General features: G+C 51.5%; 1 protein-coding gene across 1 annotated transcript in view; it reads left to right on the top strand.

Moving 5' to 3' along the window:
* The window catches only part of Fgf18 (fibroblast growth factor 18), a 29,449-nt gene extending 13,623 nt beyond the window's left edge, over positions 1–15,826 (top strand). The window contains exons 4-5 of the mRNA XM_055604689.1: positions 8,258–8,364; positions 15,174–15,826. Coding sequence (XP_055460664.1) covers positions 8,258–8,364; positions 15,174–15,440 — 374 coding nt within the window. The 3' untranslated portion in view covers positions 15,441–15,826. The remainder of the gene's footprint in view (positions 1–8,257; positions 8,365–15,173) is intronic.
* Positions 15,827–16,927: the final 1,101 nt, after the last annotated feature.

Genomic DNA, 16,927 nt, shown 5'->3' with positions numbered 1-16,927 from the left:
AATGTCAGTGGCTGCACCTTGCACCACAGTTCCCTCTGGCCCAGGCTCAGCTGCTTTGAGGGGTGGAAGCCTCTGGCCATGCTCTCTGGACGCTTTGGAGGCCGTGGGAGTCATCTTCATGAATGCATGTGGGAGTGTGCATCTGTGTGTATGCAAATGTGCACGTGTGTGTGTGTGTGTGTGTGTGTGTGTGTGTGTGTGTGTGTGTTTAAGCTTGAAGCTGTACACCCACAAGACATGCTTACTCACAACTTGGGACCAGGGCCCTGTGATCTTCCCTTGACCTGGGAACAGCTCAGTCTTCCTGGAGGGCTGAGGAAACCTTACACCCCTTCTGTTGCTGCAGAGGCTCAGAAAAGGGACCCTGGGATTCTAAGTCCCAGCCCCTGAAAGCCCTGGGCAATGAACAGAGCAGACATAACTCCACCTCCTTAGCCCTTTGGAGAGCATTCAGCCAAGACAGATGCTAGGCAAACACTTAACACGCAGATATTTTATTTAAAATTGCTAGACAGGAAAGGCTCGGGACTGCCAGGAGGCCTCCTGGTCCTTGGCCATCTCTGGGATGCACCCATCCTCAGTTTCTGCCTACTTGGGCCCAGGTTCTCGAGGTAGTGGCTGGGGACAGGGTCCTGCATGTGTGCCGAGCCTGCCATCCTTGCTAGCCTTTCTGGGATGGTGCCCCGTTGGCCCCTGCCCATTGCCATCAGGACGTGACAACAAGACAAATAATTTCTTGGACCTTTTATCTTGGACACCATTTATTTTCCCACAGCCCCAGGGCAGGACTGACCTCATGGTAGGGCCCTGAGTGAGGCAGCTGCACCACACTGGGGGCTGGGCCAGGCTGGGCGGCCTGGGCTGGATCCTGGGCCCCAGCACCTCCAGGCCAGCTGCCTCCTTCCCTGCTTCTTCCTGCACAGTTATTCCTTATGGATCCTCTTCTTTTCTCCCATTCCTGTTTCGAACCCTTTTCCCTCTTTGTTTTTTGGTTCATCTCCTTCCCCATGGTCTCTTCTCCTCACAGGTTTCAGGCCCCCTGGCTCTTGTGGGGGGCACCCCAGATGCTGGGCTGTGCAGGGCAGACCCAGGTGCTAGTTTTCCGTGGGATCCTCTGCCCAGTGCTGCCAGGAAAGGGGCAGCTGGCTGGCTAGGCGGGAGGAGGTGCCCTCCTGGAGTGTCCCGGGAGCTCACACTGGCCCCTCCAGGCTGGAGAGTACTACGGGGGGGGGGGGGTCAGACTCTGGTTGAGCCATCTGTCCACACCCTGACATAGGAGGCAGGGACTGGGGAGGGAGAGGAGCCATCAGGGTTCACCCTCTTTGTAGAGGCTGTTGGCCTTCTGACTTTTCTCTGCCTCAATTGGGCCACTCTGTGATCTTCTCCCAGCACTCTGCCTTCTCTGTCCCCAGTTCCAGGCTTGGATTAGCCACATGCACTTGGCTTTCTGGGAGAGTGGTCCTGTCTAGATGCCCTCGCAGACTCATGGGTCAGGGGGCAGTCTGAGCCAATGAGGTTCCGACCAGCGCCCAGGTGCTGTTGATGGAAGCCTGCTTTGGGTTTCTAGAATCAGCCTGGCTTGCTGCTCTTCTGTCTTCAAAAACTCTTGGCCCTCTCGAGGAACATGTTTACATGATCTTCCACCCCCCCCCCCAACACCCAGGGCAGCATGGGGCCTTGCAGGCTGCTGCTGTTCCATTTGAATGTCCCATTAGAAACGCAGATGAGTCTGGGAGACCCCATCTGTGAGCCCTGGGAGAGGAAGTGAGACAATGGAGCCCACTGAGGCTTCCAATCTAGATGATCAATACAAATATTATTGGGAGGGTGATTTATGTGACCACGCAGGGCAGGAGGGATGGGCTGCTTCTTTGCACCAGGAGCTGCCTTGTTGGGGGGAGGGGCAGCGGGACACAGGGCACTTCAGAATCTGCTTTGCTGTCTCGGGGCTGGGTCTGGTCCCCAGAGACTTTCGGTACCCACTTGACCACACGGCCTTGTGTCATCTGCTGAGCAAGAAGTATGACAGATGCCAAGTGCACACCTGGAATCTCAGCTCTGGGTCTGTTGTCTAAGACTGGCCTCTGCTGGGTACAGGACCCCTGGTCTGTCTGCCCTCTGATCTTGCTGCTTCTTCATCCTAATACTTTCTGGAAGGTGCTTTGAGCACAGAGCAAGGTTCCATGGAGCAGCTAACATGGCTGAGGCTGAGGTACCTATTCTTATAGCCTGAGTCTCTGAGTCTGACCCCTTGGGCCATTTCCTGTCTACCAGTCCAAAATGTCACTCTATTGTTCAAAGACTTATGCCACTTAGAACCCAAGCCCTTGGATCAGCCAGAGACCTGGGACAGTTCTGCTTGTGAGACACTCCCATCCCCCCACAATCTCAGGGGGCTGTACCACCTCTTCTTGTGCGCTATGCTCAGGAGGTTCTGGGCGCCTGGGGTTATGTGTGCTGTTCCCTCGCCAGAATACAGAGGCAGCCACAGGGAGGTGATCAGGATTGCCACAGTGCAAGGGCACCCCCAGTGTACACCTGAGACTGGGGATAAGCTAGTTGCCCCAGGACATCAGGGCAAGAAGCCTTTTCCATACCCAGGAGGTACCTGGTCCAGTGCTCAGGCAAGCCCTTCTCCCTTCTTCCCATCTGTTTTAGCCTTGAGAAAACTAAGATGAACAGACCTGGCTTCCCCTAAGAGCTCTCTCTTCTGCGATGGAGTCTTTGCATCTCAGCTTAAGCCTCCCATCCTCTCTGTCCTTGTCTCTGTCCCCAGGGAGCAGTGGCCACCCACATCTTGTAGATCCCGTGTTGAAAGGACTGTGTTAGAATTACAGCCAGAATTCAATATAGCTTCTGATCAATCCTATTGATTTCTTTTCTTCCCCTGGTCCTTTCTGGTGAGTCTATGTGGCCTGCAGACCTCCTCAGGGACATATGGAAAAGGGGAATTCCGGGCACTTGAGCATGTATGTGTATCAGCAACAGGGTAATGGCTCCAGAAGGGAGCCCCCGCCTCTCTGCTTCATGTCACCTAGCCCACCTTCAAAGGGAAGGGATAGCTGAAGAGGTGACCTCTGAGTGCTTTTGGAGGCAAGGACATTTTCCCCGTGGGAGGATGTTGTCTGGATAGGAGCCAACAGCTCTGTGGTGTGGGAATGTGTTAGGAAGTCCCTCATGCACTTCTGCAGAGGGCCCTGCCCAGCTTTTTTCTGGTGTGTGTGTGTGTGTGTGCACGCGCGCATTCTGAAAAGCTCCTGAGGGATCTTCCTGGGTACAGGGAGATCTAACCCATATTGGTTTTACTCTCTGACTTGCCTCCCACTGAAGCAGGCTCCCAAGTCCCTCTGCCTCCACTGCCTCTGCCTTCCCCCACCACCTCCTACCCTTGAAACCCAGAGTCTAAAAGCAGAGGCCCTAAGTTGCTTTTGGTGGGGCCAGCGGGGGACCTACACTTCAGTGTCCATCCATCCATCATGGCCGCTAGTCCCTTCTTGCCATTTGAGGCCCACACTGTGTGCCCTCACTCTGCCCATGCAGCTTGGTGAGTTCTAGAGTTGCCACTTGTTTTAACGTTCCCACTGTGTGTTCTGGGCAAGTGACTGCAGCTTTGCCAGCTGAAGGCCTCAGCGTCTTCACGTGTAAACTGCAATCCTGGTCCCTGCTTCACAGGGCTGTGAGACAGTGAGACATTCCGTGTTCAGACTCCCCACGGTACACTTTATGGATATTGGCTGTTATTATTAGTCTCCCTTATTTTTTAGTTCAGGTGAACCTTGAACTTGTGAGTCTCCTGCCTCGACCTCCCAGTCTGGCTACTGGTGCCATGTTTATTTGCCAGTCATTCCAGAGAAGCAGAAGGAAAAAGACAATAGGAAGCTTTCTAGAAAGAGCTTTCTTCCAGCCCTTCACTCGCCTTGGAGGGTTTGGGGAGTCTTCTCCTTTTCTGTCTATGGCCTGAGTCCAGCCCTGGGTCAAAGCAGGAGGGAATAGAGTGATGAAGCACATTGAATAAGAGGCTGATTAAACTTGTCATCACCAACTATGTACTCCGTAGCATGTCCCTTCCCCATCCCGAATCTTCCTTCAGCTCTTGAATCATATTAGTTATTGCCTACCTCACAAGGCTGTCCGTGTGGTATATTTACTATATATATAGTAAGTATATAGTATACTTACTATAATTTAACTAGTGACCACTTACTAGGAGTCAGGCCTGGGCTGGATGTTAAAAAAAAAAAAAAGGCAATGAGGAGTAAGGAGAGCTTTTCCTGTCTTCATGGAGATTACCTGTACGGAAAGGGTGACATTCTGTTATCTTACTGTTATTGTAACAAAATGTCTGAGCTTGTGGTAAGGCAGAATGTCATGGTCTGAGGAGGCTTACCTCGTGATGGCTGGGAAGCAGGAAGAGAGAGACAGGATGGGCATGCTGCCTAACTTCCTCCCACATCTGAAAGGGCCTAGTAATGCTGTAGGTAGGCCACTAAGCCTCCCATGTGGGCCTTGAGGGAACATTTAAGATCCAAATAATAGCAACAAACAGTTTTTTTTAGAATGCTGGAATATTGGGATCAGCAGTTAAGAGCCCTGGCTTCTCTTCCAGAGGACCCAGGTTCAATTCCCAGCACCTACATGGGGTTTACAACTGTCTTGCAGCTCTAGTTTCAGGGAATCCAACACACAGACCCAACAACAATGCACAGAAAAAATAAAAGAGAGTGTTGGAATGTGGCATGTGCTCAGAGAGTGCTGGGTTAGGGAAGGTGGTGCCAACATCAGACAGTACAGTCAGGGAAGGCATCTGCTGTGGTCACTGTTCTATTGCCATGACCAAGGCAACTCTTACTAGAAAGCATTTAACTGGAGGCTTGCCTGCAGTGTTACAGGTTTAGTCCATTATGCTTATGGCAGGCATGCTGGAGAAGTAGTTGAGAGCTACCTCCTGATCTGAAGAGAGAGAAAAAGAGAGAGGCTGGGCCTGGCATGGGCTTTTGAACCCACAAAGCCCACCCACAGTGATACACTTCTGCCAAAAAGGCCACACCTCCTCTAACAAGGCCACACCTCCCAATCCTTCTAATCCTTTCAAATACCATTGCCTGGAGACTAATCATTTCCAACATATGAGCCTATGGGGACCCTTCTTATTCAGACCACAGCATCTCTAAGGAGATGATGTTTGGCCACCTGGGAGATGAGAAGGTTTGGACAAAGCAGCCTCCAGGCAGAAGGAATAGCAAACACAAAGGGCCTGCAGCAGGAGCTAGGTTCAGAGTGTGTCAGAGTAATACCAAGGGAGTCAATGTGCTTGGCAGGTTGAGAGGGAAGTTAGGAAGGAGGGACAACAGGGGGTGAGGGCAGGGGAAGGGGGCAGATGAGGTGAGTTCCAATGAAGAGTTCGGATTTTCTCTAAGTAACATGGCCGTTATTTTACTGATGGAAACAATTTGTCATCTTCAAATTGATATTTTGAAAGGATGCTTCGGGCTGATGTGTGTGTGTGTGTGTGTGTGTGTGTGTGTGTGTAGACTGGTGAGGGCAAGAGTAGTGGAGGGAGGTGGCGGTTGAGCTATACAGGCTGGAGGGGGAGGGGCAGCGAGATAATGTCATCCCCTAGGCCAGCTGCAGGCCCTGCCAATGGAACTGAACCAAGCCGAGGCTTCTGGCTCCTAAGAGCCACATCTTTGGAGCTTGGCTCTCAGAGAAGGGGGTGGAGGGCGAGGAGGACCAGGAAGACTCTGGAGCAAACCTAGCTTGGGTGGAGTCTCTGTCCTCTTTTTCTCCTGCTGCTGCTGGTCTATTACTCCCCAAAGACTTTACATAATTCTGGCCTGGCTCCCTCCTCATTATGTCACCCTCTGAGTGGAGTCTAGGTCACTCTATTGAATGCTGTGGGTAGGAAGAACAGACTGCCAGTGGCTAGGCCCAGACCTTCCCCAGGCTGCATGGAGTTGGCCAAGCCTGTGGCGGAGTTGAACTGAAGCCCTAGCCTCTGCCCCAGGCCCTTTGGATATCCACACCCACCCTGAGGAGTCCGTGTGGGTGGGGTCAGGGTCCTGGTTGCTGAGAGGTGGGGCAATGTTAGGAGTGGCTTTCAGAGCCAGCCAACCCTGCAGTTAGTTCTCCTGCTGGGCTATTGGTGGGCATCTCACTGGCTTACCCTAAAAAGTGAGGAAAAGGGCCTCTTACTTCATGTGTATGTTGGGGTGGGGCTTTAATTGTATTGTGTGGAAGGAGATCTTCTGCACAGAGGAGGACATGTGCTGGGAGGAGGTAGACAGAGCAGCCCCCATCACTGGGTGGCGGTTTCCTGGGCCCTCTCCCCAATGCTTCTTCCATTAATGATACTCTCCCTACTTCCGGTAGAGTCTGGCCTTCTCCCAGGCTTGACTCCCTCCATCTAGGGTTCTAGAAACCTCTTGCACCAGGGAGGAAACTGAGGCTTAGAGAGGGGTGTGGTGATCCACTCAGGGTTCAAGTTACACAGTGTGGGATAGTAACAGGCCAGTGAGCACTCTCAGATGTCCTATCTGGTGTGGGATACCTGTGCCTGGAGAAGGCTGAACGGGTTTAGAGCAGAAGGCAGGGCCTCGGGAAGCAGGCTCCCTTCTGCTCTCATGAGAAGGCACGTGTGGTCTCGGCCTCTGGGCTCCCTTTTCTTTCAGGAAAGGTTCAGCTTTGTAGCTTTTACAAAACTTAAAATGAAGGTCAGTGAGTTTCCCCTCTGGACCTCTAGAACAGGGCACTCTCATGCTGCAGGCCTCCCAGGCCCTGTTGAGGAGTCAGGACAGTTTTCCCATTTCACTGGTGAAGACCCTGTGGCTACCCAAGGCCACACAGAAGTCAGTCAAGTAGAGCCCAGGGATCAAGTCCATATTTAGGCACACCAGACTCCTGCCTTCCCCACATACACGCAGCCCCCATAGAAACTGCTAGAACTTTCTCACATGGGAGGCCTGATCGTTGCTAGGAGGCAGTAGAGCAGGCTGGGGAGCCACTGTGACAGAGTGGAGAAAAGGACAAGGAGTTTGAATGAGGGCAAACAGAGTGCATCAAGACCTTGTTCCTGTTCCTAACTCAGTGTTTCCTTGGGGTGGGGGAAGGCGGAAAAAAGAATGTGCCCCACCTTGCTCCCAGAATTACAAAATTCTTGTTAGGTCTTTAAATTTTATGTAAATTCTTTTTTTTTAAAGTGGGAATCATATTTTAATTAGAAGTGGTGTCAAAGGAGGGCTAGATTAATTATAGAAATCCTAAGTTCCAGGTGGTTTCAATTTTCACAGCAGGGCACCAGGGCCTATATTTGTAAATGTTTTTTATTAAAATCATACCTAGTGTATTTTAGGGGCACCGAGGTACACTCCTTGCGGCTCCACGGATACTGTACTCAGGAATTTGGGGCTATGATTTTGTTATGGAGAAGCAGGTCCCTTGTCACCGAAGTGAAACTTTTTTAGCTGAGGGAGGGGCAGGTGCTGGAAGGGAAGGGTCACAGCCAAAGAAAACAGCCACAGGGAAGGGAAATGGTAATGGAGAATGGGTCGCTGGGGTTCAAGGGCAGAGAGGAGTGAGAGCTCACCTCAAGTCACACTGACTACTATAGGGGAAAATATAGCCTGGCAGAAGGAAGCAGGTCACTGATGCCCTTGTCTGCTAGGGGTTGGGGGAAGCGGTTTTGGACAACCCCCTCCTGATGCTGAGGTAGGCATGGATGGGCTCCAGTCCTGGGTGTGGAGACCTGGGTCCTGATCAGACCTCTGTGCTCTTGAAAGTTAGTTACCCTTTGGTTTTGATGGCTTCAGTCAGGGGGAGGGAGATTCTGAATATGGGGTATGGCACCTTCACCTCCCGTCTTCCGGTGTCACATGGCCAGGGTCAAGGTGCCGAAACTGAATTAGTAGGGGTGACAGATATTTTTGCCCTTGGGGAAAAGGACATTTGACCTAACTTTTGAGCGGAACGGGCGTGAGTTCCCAAAGGCTGTGTGTGTGTGTGTGTTCCCTTGGTTACTTCTTCAGGTATTCTGAATGACTGTTGGTCCCACTTAGGGAGTGGAAAGGAGGGGTTGGGAGGTGCACAACGGGGAAGGGCCACAGACAGACTAGATTATGGGTAAAGAGGGGACAGTGTCCCTCCCCTCTGCTTGACTTTGGGGAAGGGAGGGACCAGGGGTAAGGTCAGAGAGCATGTTTCTGGGTCTTTACCACTGCCTCTGGTTAAAAAGCTTGTCTTACTCTCCTTCTGCCTTTCGAAGCCCAGCTCCTAGTGGAGACAGATACCTTTGGGAGTCAAGTCCGGATCAAGGGCAAGGAGACGGAGTTCTACCTGTGTATGAACCGAAAAGGCAAGCTCGTGGGGAAGGTGAGTGATAACGTCCTGGGTACTTGGTGGGTCCAGTTCGGCCAGATCTGGAAAACTGGCAAAGATACCCAGGGTCCTCTTTGCCCTACCGGGAAACAGGTGTGGCGTGTATCTGGATGAGGGAGAGAAGCACCCGCTGGCCTCTCATCCTGTCACCATGGTTTTTGTTTTGATGCCTGCAGCAGACAGGCTGAGGTATACTTATGGTTGTCACTTGGTGCCACAGAGCCGTGGCTTCCACTGGGGAAGGATGTGGCATCCTGAGGCATCTAGCTCACTGGTGCTCCTGGTGTCTGGGAACAGGGAACCTGCGGCCCCAGAGCTGTGACTGTAGGGAGCATTTTAACAGTCACCTGGAGTTGGTTTGCAGCAGCAGCAGCAGCCACCTCCGGAAGCCTTCACTCCCAGAGCTGGGTTCTAGCAGCTCAGGAAGATTTTTATTACTTTGGAACAGGCCAGAGAGGTGCATGTGACATATTAGAGAGAGAGAGAGAGTGAGTGTGTGTGTGTGTGTGTGTGTGTGTGTGTGTGTGTGTGCACGCAGGTACACTACTTGCTGGGCTTGGATGCTCCCTGAAGACTGCCCTTTATCTCTATATCCTCACGTGAAGGTCATGGGCTTGTTTCTCCCAAGGGTTCAAGAGGAAGATGTCACTCACAGTAGCTCTATAGTGATGTCACCTCTGTGTCCTCTGCTCTCTGTGATGAGTCTCCCAGATTATATGCTTGAACTGAGGGCGCAGTCAGTCTGGACAGGTGGCATGGGCAGTGGACCTCTGCTGAGGAACAGGGTCTCGGGAAATTGGTTTCAGTATGCTTGTCAGGGTCGGTCTTGTTGAGACAGTTCTTGATTTCTTAAGTCCTTAGCTCTGCCCTCTGTCCCCTTATCCTTGGACTGAGGACCAAGGAATTCTCACTTAGATAATGACTGCTTCCTTTAATTGAATTCCTGCTGTCTCCCAGGCATCGGTCAAAGAATAATTGCAGATAATTTTGGCAGGTTGGCACCACTATCATACCCATTTCACAGGTGGAAAAGCTGAGGGTTGTCCACATCTCTGGGCTCTTGTCTCAGGTCCCATACTAGTGCTAGGTAGGATTCAAAGCTGGGCTTGGAGGGGAAAGATTCCAGCCACACACCCATACCAACCCAAGCTGCAAAATAATAGTAATCCCGAAGAGCGTCGGGATGCCCAGGAGTGGTTTCAATTAGTGATTCACTTTCCGTCGGCGGCAGCTCAGGCAGGCCAAGGGGGTCCCTCAGTGGCTGGGACGGCGGGCAGGGGCGGGTGCCTGGTCCCCTGGTCTGGCCTGGCCCATCTTGGCCAGTAGTTTCCTGCGGCTGCAGCCCAGCCCCTTGTCAGGCGCTTTGTTCTCCTGCCCGTCTGGGCCTCCTCCCAGACCAACCTGCTTTGACTTTGAGACTCGGTTTTCCCCCTTGCTCGCTCTGTGCCCAGTGTCCACGCCACCCGGTGCTGCCTTGTGCCGCCTCCCGCCTGCGCTCTTCCCGGCATCCTGACCCCCCAGGAGTGCCATCATAGGGTCAGGAGAGCTCCCAGTCCCCTCTGGCTGCAGCCCTGTCAGCCTCCTGCCGGCTGGCCGCTGAGTCACCGCTTCCACAGGAGCCGGCTCCGATTTCCTGCCCCCTTGCCCTCTCTCCCATCATTAATATTGGTGACGGTTCAGCTGGCTCAAGGCAATGCAGTGAAGCAGGCCTGGTCCCCTGCCTCCATCTCTGAACTCTCCTTCCAGCCCAACTGCTTCCAACACCCTTCTGGGCTCAGAGGCTTGGTGGCCCCCATCCACCTGTGCTGGGTGGGGTGGGAATCATGCTTTTGTTGTGCTGTTGAGGATACCCTCCCTGCTCACCCAGGCTGTGTGGGGGAGTCCCTTCTTTGATGGCTGGGTGTGTCTCCTCCCTGCAACTTAGCCCAACTTAGCCTGCCCTTAGCCCTTTCCAACCCTCCTTGCCTGCTCGGGAGGCTTCAGGCCCCAGCTGATTCTCTCCTTCTCCTGGACCAGCTTAGGGCTCAGGGGGGCTTCTCCACACTCCTGGAAACCTATGCCACAGGCAGCTTCTCTACACTGCTCCCACCCATCCCCTAGAAATGGATTTAGGGCTTTGTGCACGAGCCCTTCTGGCCCTATCCTGCTCTCTGCATGGACCCTTCTTGGCTCATCTTCAGTGGTTGCTAGACTTACCTGACCCCTAGCTAGCTCGCTGCCCTCTCTCAGCTGTCTGTGGCTGCCCTTGCTCACCTCGATGTTCCTTCTTCTCCTCAGGTCTGTATTCTCCTCCCAGCTGGGAGCTCGTGCAGAGCCTGAGGGATGCAGAAGCAGGAAAGAGGCTGGGACACTGGCTCTTTATTCAGCCTCCTGCATGAATGATGCCAGGGAGCCTGGTACTCTGGCCCCCTAGATACCCTGGCCCACTGAATCTTGGGGCCTTGTTTGTAAGGGGGACTCATGCTGGCATTTAAGCAGGCTCTGCCTGACTTGTTAATCTCTTCCTCCTTCCCCTTTGAAGATAGGTTTGTTTTACTTACTTTATTTATTTTTGAGACATAGTCTCCTCCAGCCAAGGCTATTCTGGGACTCTGGAATTCCTTATGTAGCCAAGGATGACCTTGGACTCCTGATCCTCCTGCCTCTACCTCCTGGGTGCAGAGACTAGAAGCATGTGCAACCTCCTCAGGGTGTTGAAAATGCACCCTGAGTTCTGTGCATGTCAGATAGGTACTATATGGGCTGAGCTACACCCTCAGCCTGAAGCCAGGACTTGACACCACTTCCATATCCACAGAAACTTTCTTCTTTCCTGTGCATTATAGGTGCCACCCTTGAACAGGGGTCATGCATTGGGCCCTGAGAACAGCTATTTCATATGCACTAGCTGTTGGCCAGAGTCCTTCCCTCTGTCTGTCTTGGAGCCGTGCATGGCTGTTAGCCTGCTCCTGGCCACTCCTCTGAACCAGATCCACTTGGCCAGAAGGTAGCATGGTCCAGAAAGAATTGCTGAGCATCTCTTCTCCTCACATGCTAATCAGAATTTCCTCATCTGCCCCTGCCTGACCTTTTGGGAGCAATAGGGCCTCAGAATCTTTCTGGGTAGGTGTTTAAGACCATTTTGGTTGCAAGTTACTGAAAACAGAAGGAGATTCCCCTCCTCCCCCACTCCCCCCCCAAAGAGCTTATAAAACAAAACAAAACAACACAACAACAACAACAAAAACAAAAAACAAAACAAACAAACAAACAAACCAAAAACCCATGAAAACCCTCTAGGTGTTAGTTGAGGTGTGATCTAGTGATGTTATCAGAGTTGGAATCACATGGAAAGGCTATGGCTCTTTTTGGAAGTAAGGGGGAGTGGGAGGCGGGAATGGAGGAGAGGACTGATTTTCATGAACCTTCCAAGGCTTGGGAGTGCCAGGTTGCTCTCTAAAAATTGATGCCCCTGCTTGCCTTCCTCAGCAGAGGTGGGGCCCAAGCATTGACTTTTTTTTTTTTTTTTTTTTTTTAATGTAACTATAGGTGACTTAAGGGTCATGGAAGGGGTCAGAAACAGAGACAAGGGTCAGACTCAGGTGCAGCCTGCTGTTAGCCTCTTAGCCTTTCTGGCTGAGTCCATGACAGAGAATCTCTCCTCATCAGAGGCTCCACCACTGGTTCCCAAGAGCCCCTCTGTGCCCTGGGTTGTTGGAACCAGTCCAGAGTCCTCTGAAGTAAACATTGACATGTACTGAGCCTGCATACTTGATTTGTGCCACACTCAACCTTTTACTTTGTGTCCGTCCACCATGGCTCTGTGGGAGGTGAGTTTTGGGGAGGCATCAGTCACTCTGCCTCCTCTCTTCCCTCCAGGGACTTCTCTAGAACTGGATGTGAGGTGAGTGTGCTAGGGACCCGTTTTCTAGTGCCATGACCTTGGGCAAGCTCGTTCGTCTCTTTTAGCTGTTTCCTTTCTCGAGGTAAAGTGAATCTCAGTGGCTTAAAAGGGTGGAATGACATAATGGATGTGGGAATGTCTGGCCTGTGGTCAGCAATCAATAGATACTGAATGAGTGAGTGGGGAGACCAAGTGGATGAATAGAACTCTCAAGCGCTCAGCTTGTTCTGTCTGCTTGAACCTCTGGTCCTCCTGGAGGGACATCTGTGAGACACTGTCAGGGCTTCAGAGACTCTTCACTTTCACCCATCTTGGTAAGGCCCTCGTTTGTTTGAACATAGACCCTGTTTTAGGTTAGGGTCTGTGCTCAGCTCCTAGAGTAAGTCAGCAGCAATCCTGGTGTCAGGGAGCTCCTGGACTGAGGAGGAAGCAGGTGGATGTAGAATTATTCTGCTGAGAGCATGGAGTAGGAGAGAAGTAGGGAGCCAGGGACTTCCAGATATGGAGTGTGTGAACAAGGAAAATTCTAAGCATGGATGTTCAGTACCTCTCTAAAACCTACTTCAAAGGGCTAAGAAACTGGGCTCTGGGTTGGTTCTAATACATCAGGGTGCAGAGGGGGCTCTTGGGACCCAGCGGTGAAACATCTGATGAACAGAGATTCTCCACTATGGACTCAGCCAGAAAGGCTAAGAGGCTAACAGCAGGCTACACCTGAGCTTGACCATTGCCTCTTGATGAAGTGAAGGAATTGCCCATAGAGATGAGCAGCCATCAAGGCATGCTTCCCAGAGGTAGTAGTTGCAGAGATGAGCTTTGAAGGGCAGAGACAGAATGGTGGTGTCTGACTTTTGTTCAGGCTGCTTTGGCTTTGGTGAAGATCATGCAGAGTTAGACGAGGAACTTCTAGACCTTTCCACGGGAGACTGGAAACCCAGAGATCTCTTGCTGCAGCCTGCCTTACGTGTGTTTTCTGCCTTCTTTTCTAACAGTCTTACTTCAGTGGCTACCCAAGCTTTCCTCTGGGTATGGCGTGTGTCTTGAACCTGCCCTCTGTCTGTCCTTCAGCCGTCTCAAAAGAGGGCATTTCTCAGCCTTTCTGCAGAGTTCAGCACTCTGTCTGCAGGGAGTAGGCTTGCCCTCCTCTCAAAGGTGAATGTCCCTGGAAGCCCGGGCCAGTTTTCCACTTCAAACAAAGGGCTGGAACCCACACCTCAGTCTCCACACACAGCCAGACCGCTGGGCTTCCAACTTGGCTGGGAAGCCGTCCGGAACGAGGAGTGGGCCCGGCCTAAATTTGGAGATGTTAGCTGGAAACTTGCGCTGCTAAGCCAGCCCATCCAACTCTGTGTTTCCCACTCTCTCCCATCGAGCAATCATGGCTCCAGAAGGAGGCTGCGAGCCTGTGTCCCCATCTTTGGTTCAGGGCAGTCCCAGCAGAGCCACCTGATCTTGCGAGACCCCTTGGAGAGTCCCCTGGAGAGTGTCAGACTCCTTCCCAAGTGTCATTCGTCTTGTGTATTGATGACACAGACCTAAGTCATTGTACTCTTTTGCCTGGTGAGGAATTTGAGGTTTGGAGCAAGGACTTGGCCAGCCTGAGGTCACAGGATGTACTAGAGTTCATTTGGCTTTTGGCTCCAGAGTCAGTGCCCTTTGACACCTAGTCTCTCGAGACATCTGCTCAGGAAACTGAGACCCCAGAGCCCCTTTACACAGCCTGTGGAGTTTGGCTGTGCTCTGCCTTATTTTTGGAGGCTCCCAGCTTGCTTCATACCAAGTACTGAAGCACGCCACATCCCACATCGAGTGCAGTTTGTGTTGAACTGTGTCGCAGAAGAGTCGAGTAGCTGACTTAACGTCAGATTTTGTGCAGATCTGCCAGGACCCATTTCTCTTACAAACGATAGACTAAAACATCAGCTGAGTTAGAGGAAATGAGACATTGTTGGCCCACACGGCGGTGAGGTAACGTGAACTTCAGATGCAGCTGCATCTGGAGCCCGAGAGATGTGACCAGGCCCTGGTTGTTTCCTTCATTCTCCTGCTTGGCCTCGCTTCCTCGTGGCTGGCATCGCTGCCCAGCAGGCTTCCCTTCCTGTTGGTAAAATGGCTTCCCTCATTTCAGCCTTACAAACACCTCAAGTGTAAAACCTATTTTCTTTTTTGTTTGTTTTATTTTGGGCACTGGTGGCTGACTCCCCCTCCCCCCATTGCACACTGATTGGTGGGCTTGGGTCACATTTGATTGGCTAGATCTAGGTCTCTTGCTCAGATAGGGTTGATACGGAGCCTGTATCTATTTTGAAGGAGGAGAGTAAGGTTGGAATGGATTTCTGCAAGACACGGGGACTTTGCTCCCTGAGTGGAAGATGGAGGAAGATGTAGGGGCCTATGACAAAGGGCTATTTGTATATCAGGAAGTAGATATTAGACCCTCTCTGCTGTGCTGTCCCAGCCTCAACCATGAACCCTGTGCACTCTCCACAGGGCTGTGCTCCTCCAATTTCTTTTATTTTCCTCTATTTTCTCCTCTTGGCAAAGGCTTCCTGCTGGGCTTTAGTCAGGCTCCTGAATACTCTAAAATTTCTCCTAGGCCCATCTCTATAATGCTTGTTTTAAGCAGAACTCTTCTTGATATCTGCTCACCCACCATGTCCACCAGGCTTATGCCTGTCTTCAGCCTCTTCCCCTGGCAGTTTACTCTTGTGCCTTCCGTGCTTTGTGGCTGTCAACGATATTTTGCTGGTGCCTATGAGGTTGGGAGCTGAGCAAAGCTTTCCTAAACTTGGGGGGACCTTGGTGCAGTGGGCCCCCAGTACCCAGCCATCACTGTGGTTGTGAGTCATGTTTGCTGTGGCACGCTTACCAGAGGTCACTGACCCGACTTTATCTGACACCCCTTCTCTCTCTCCCGCAGCCTGATGGCAGTAGCAAGGAGTGCGTGTTCATTGAGAAGGTTCTGGAAAACAACTACACAGCCCTGATGTCAGCCAAGTACTCGGGCTGGTACGTGGGCTTCACCAAGAAGGGGCGACCTCGCAAGGGTCCCAAGACCCGGGAGAACCAGCAAGATGTGCACTTCATGAAGCGTTACCCCAAGGGGCAGACAGAGCTGCAGAAGCCCTTCAAGTACACCACAGTCACCAAGCGTTCCCGGCGGATCCGCCCCACTCACCCCGGCTAGGTCTGGCCAAACTCACCCCCAGAGAACTACATCAGAGGAATATTTTTACATGAAAAAAATAAGGAAGAATCTCTATTTTTGTACATTGTGTTTAAAAGAAGACAAAAACTGAACCTAAAGTCTTTGGGGGGGAGGGGCAATAGGATTCCACTGTTGACCTGAACCCCACGACAAAGTACTCACGCAAGGGGACTGCTGTCAACCCATAGGTGCTTGCCTCTCTCGAGGGGGCAGTCCAAAACTCATCCCCCAGAGGAGGACTTGAATGAGAAAACTGACGCTGCGAGAAACCAAAGTCCTTTCCCCAAAGGTTCTAAAAGCAAACAAAACAAAACAAAACAAAACAAACAAACAAACAAACAAAAAAACAAAATGAAAAAAAAAAAAAAAAAAAACCAAAAAAACAAAATGAAAAAAAAAAAAAAGAAAGTCGAGCCCTTCCTCCCACCCTAGTCCCCCTCTCAACTCCTCCTCCTGCCCTAGACTCCAACAAGAATCGCTCTCTGGTTTGCAGTCATTTATTTATTGTCCACTGCAAGCTGTCCCGCGACACCGCGCAGGGAAGGCGCCCCGAGAATTCTCCGCGCCTCGATCTTCCGACGACAGACGCCTCGTCCAATCATGGTGGCCTGCCTTGCCTGCGGTTCTGGAGGATGCTGCTATGGACCTTCCGTGACTCACGTGACCTAGTACACCAATGATAAGGGAATATTTTAAAACCAGCTATATTATATATATTATATATATAAGCTATTTATTTCACCTCTCTGTATATTGCAGTTTCATGAACCAAGTATTACTGCCTCAACAATTAAAAACAACCCACAAATTATTTAAAAAAAAAATGGTGAGGAGTGTGGTGGCTGGGGGTGGGGCTCCGGTAGCGTGTTCTCTTCATGCTTCCTTCCTCTTGGTCTTTGTGTTGAGGGCTGGGGCCATGATCATTCATTCATTCACTCTTCATTCAAAACCATGGCTGTGTGCTCAGGGAACTATTCTAGGCACTAACTCGGCAACTTTGAGCAGATGAGGATCACTTCTTCAAAGGAATTGGCTCTCCAGTGTCCCTGATGTAGTGATTGACTCAGAAATATGTTCATAGGCCTTTACATATCCTTCATGCTAGAATTTACCTCAGCCTACAGGGAACTTCCCTGTTAGTGATTCACATTCATTGCTTTATTGATCCACTCACCATTGATAAACTGCTCTTGCTGGGAATACATCCCAATCTGTGAATTGCACAGTGTTTGGTCAAGCCGAGGCTGGATTTCTGGAGTTCCGTCCCTGGAGTTTCTCTCCTGTGCTGTGAGTTTGGGTTATGCCTTGATGGCTTGTGAGGACCAACTCTTCCATGGTGACCCCAGAGCTGGAGGCAGACAAGGCTCCTGGGAGCCTGTTTTCCTGAGACTTGGGTTGAGGGTGCTGGGGTGTGCATCCATTCCCTTTCCCTCCTCTGCCTTCAGTCCAGGGAGGTGGGAGGGGGC

The sequence above is a fragment of the Psammomys obesus genome, unplaced genomic scaffold (assembly GCF_907164565.1).
Source record: "Psammomys obesus unplaced genomic scaffold, mPsaObe1.curated_primary_1811, whole genome shotgun sequence".
Lineage (NCBI taxonomy): Eukaryota > Metazoa > Chordata > Mammalia > Rodentia > Muridae > Psammomys > Psammomys obesus.
Note: the sequence above shows the minus strand (reverse complement) of the source record. Positions and strands in the feature narration are given on the sequence as shown.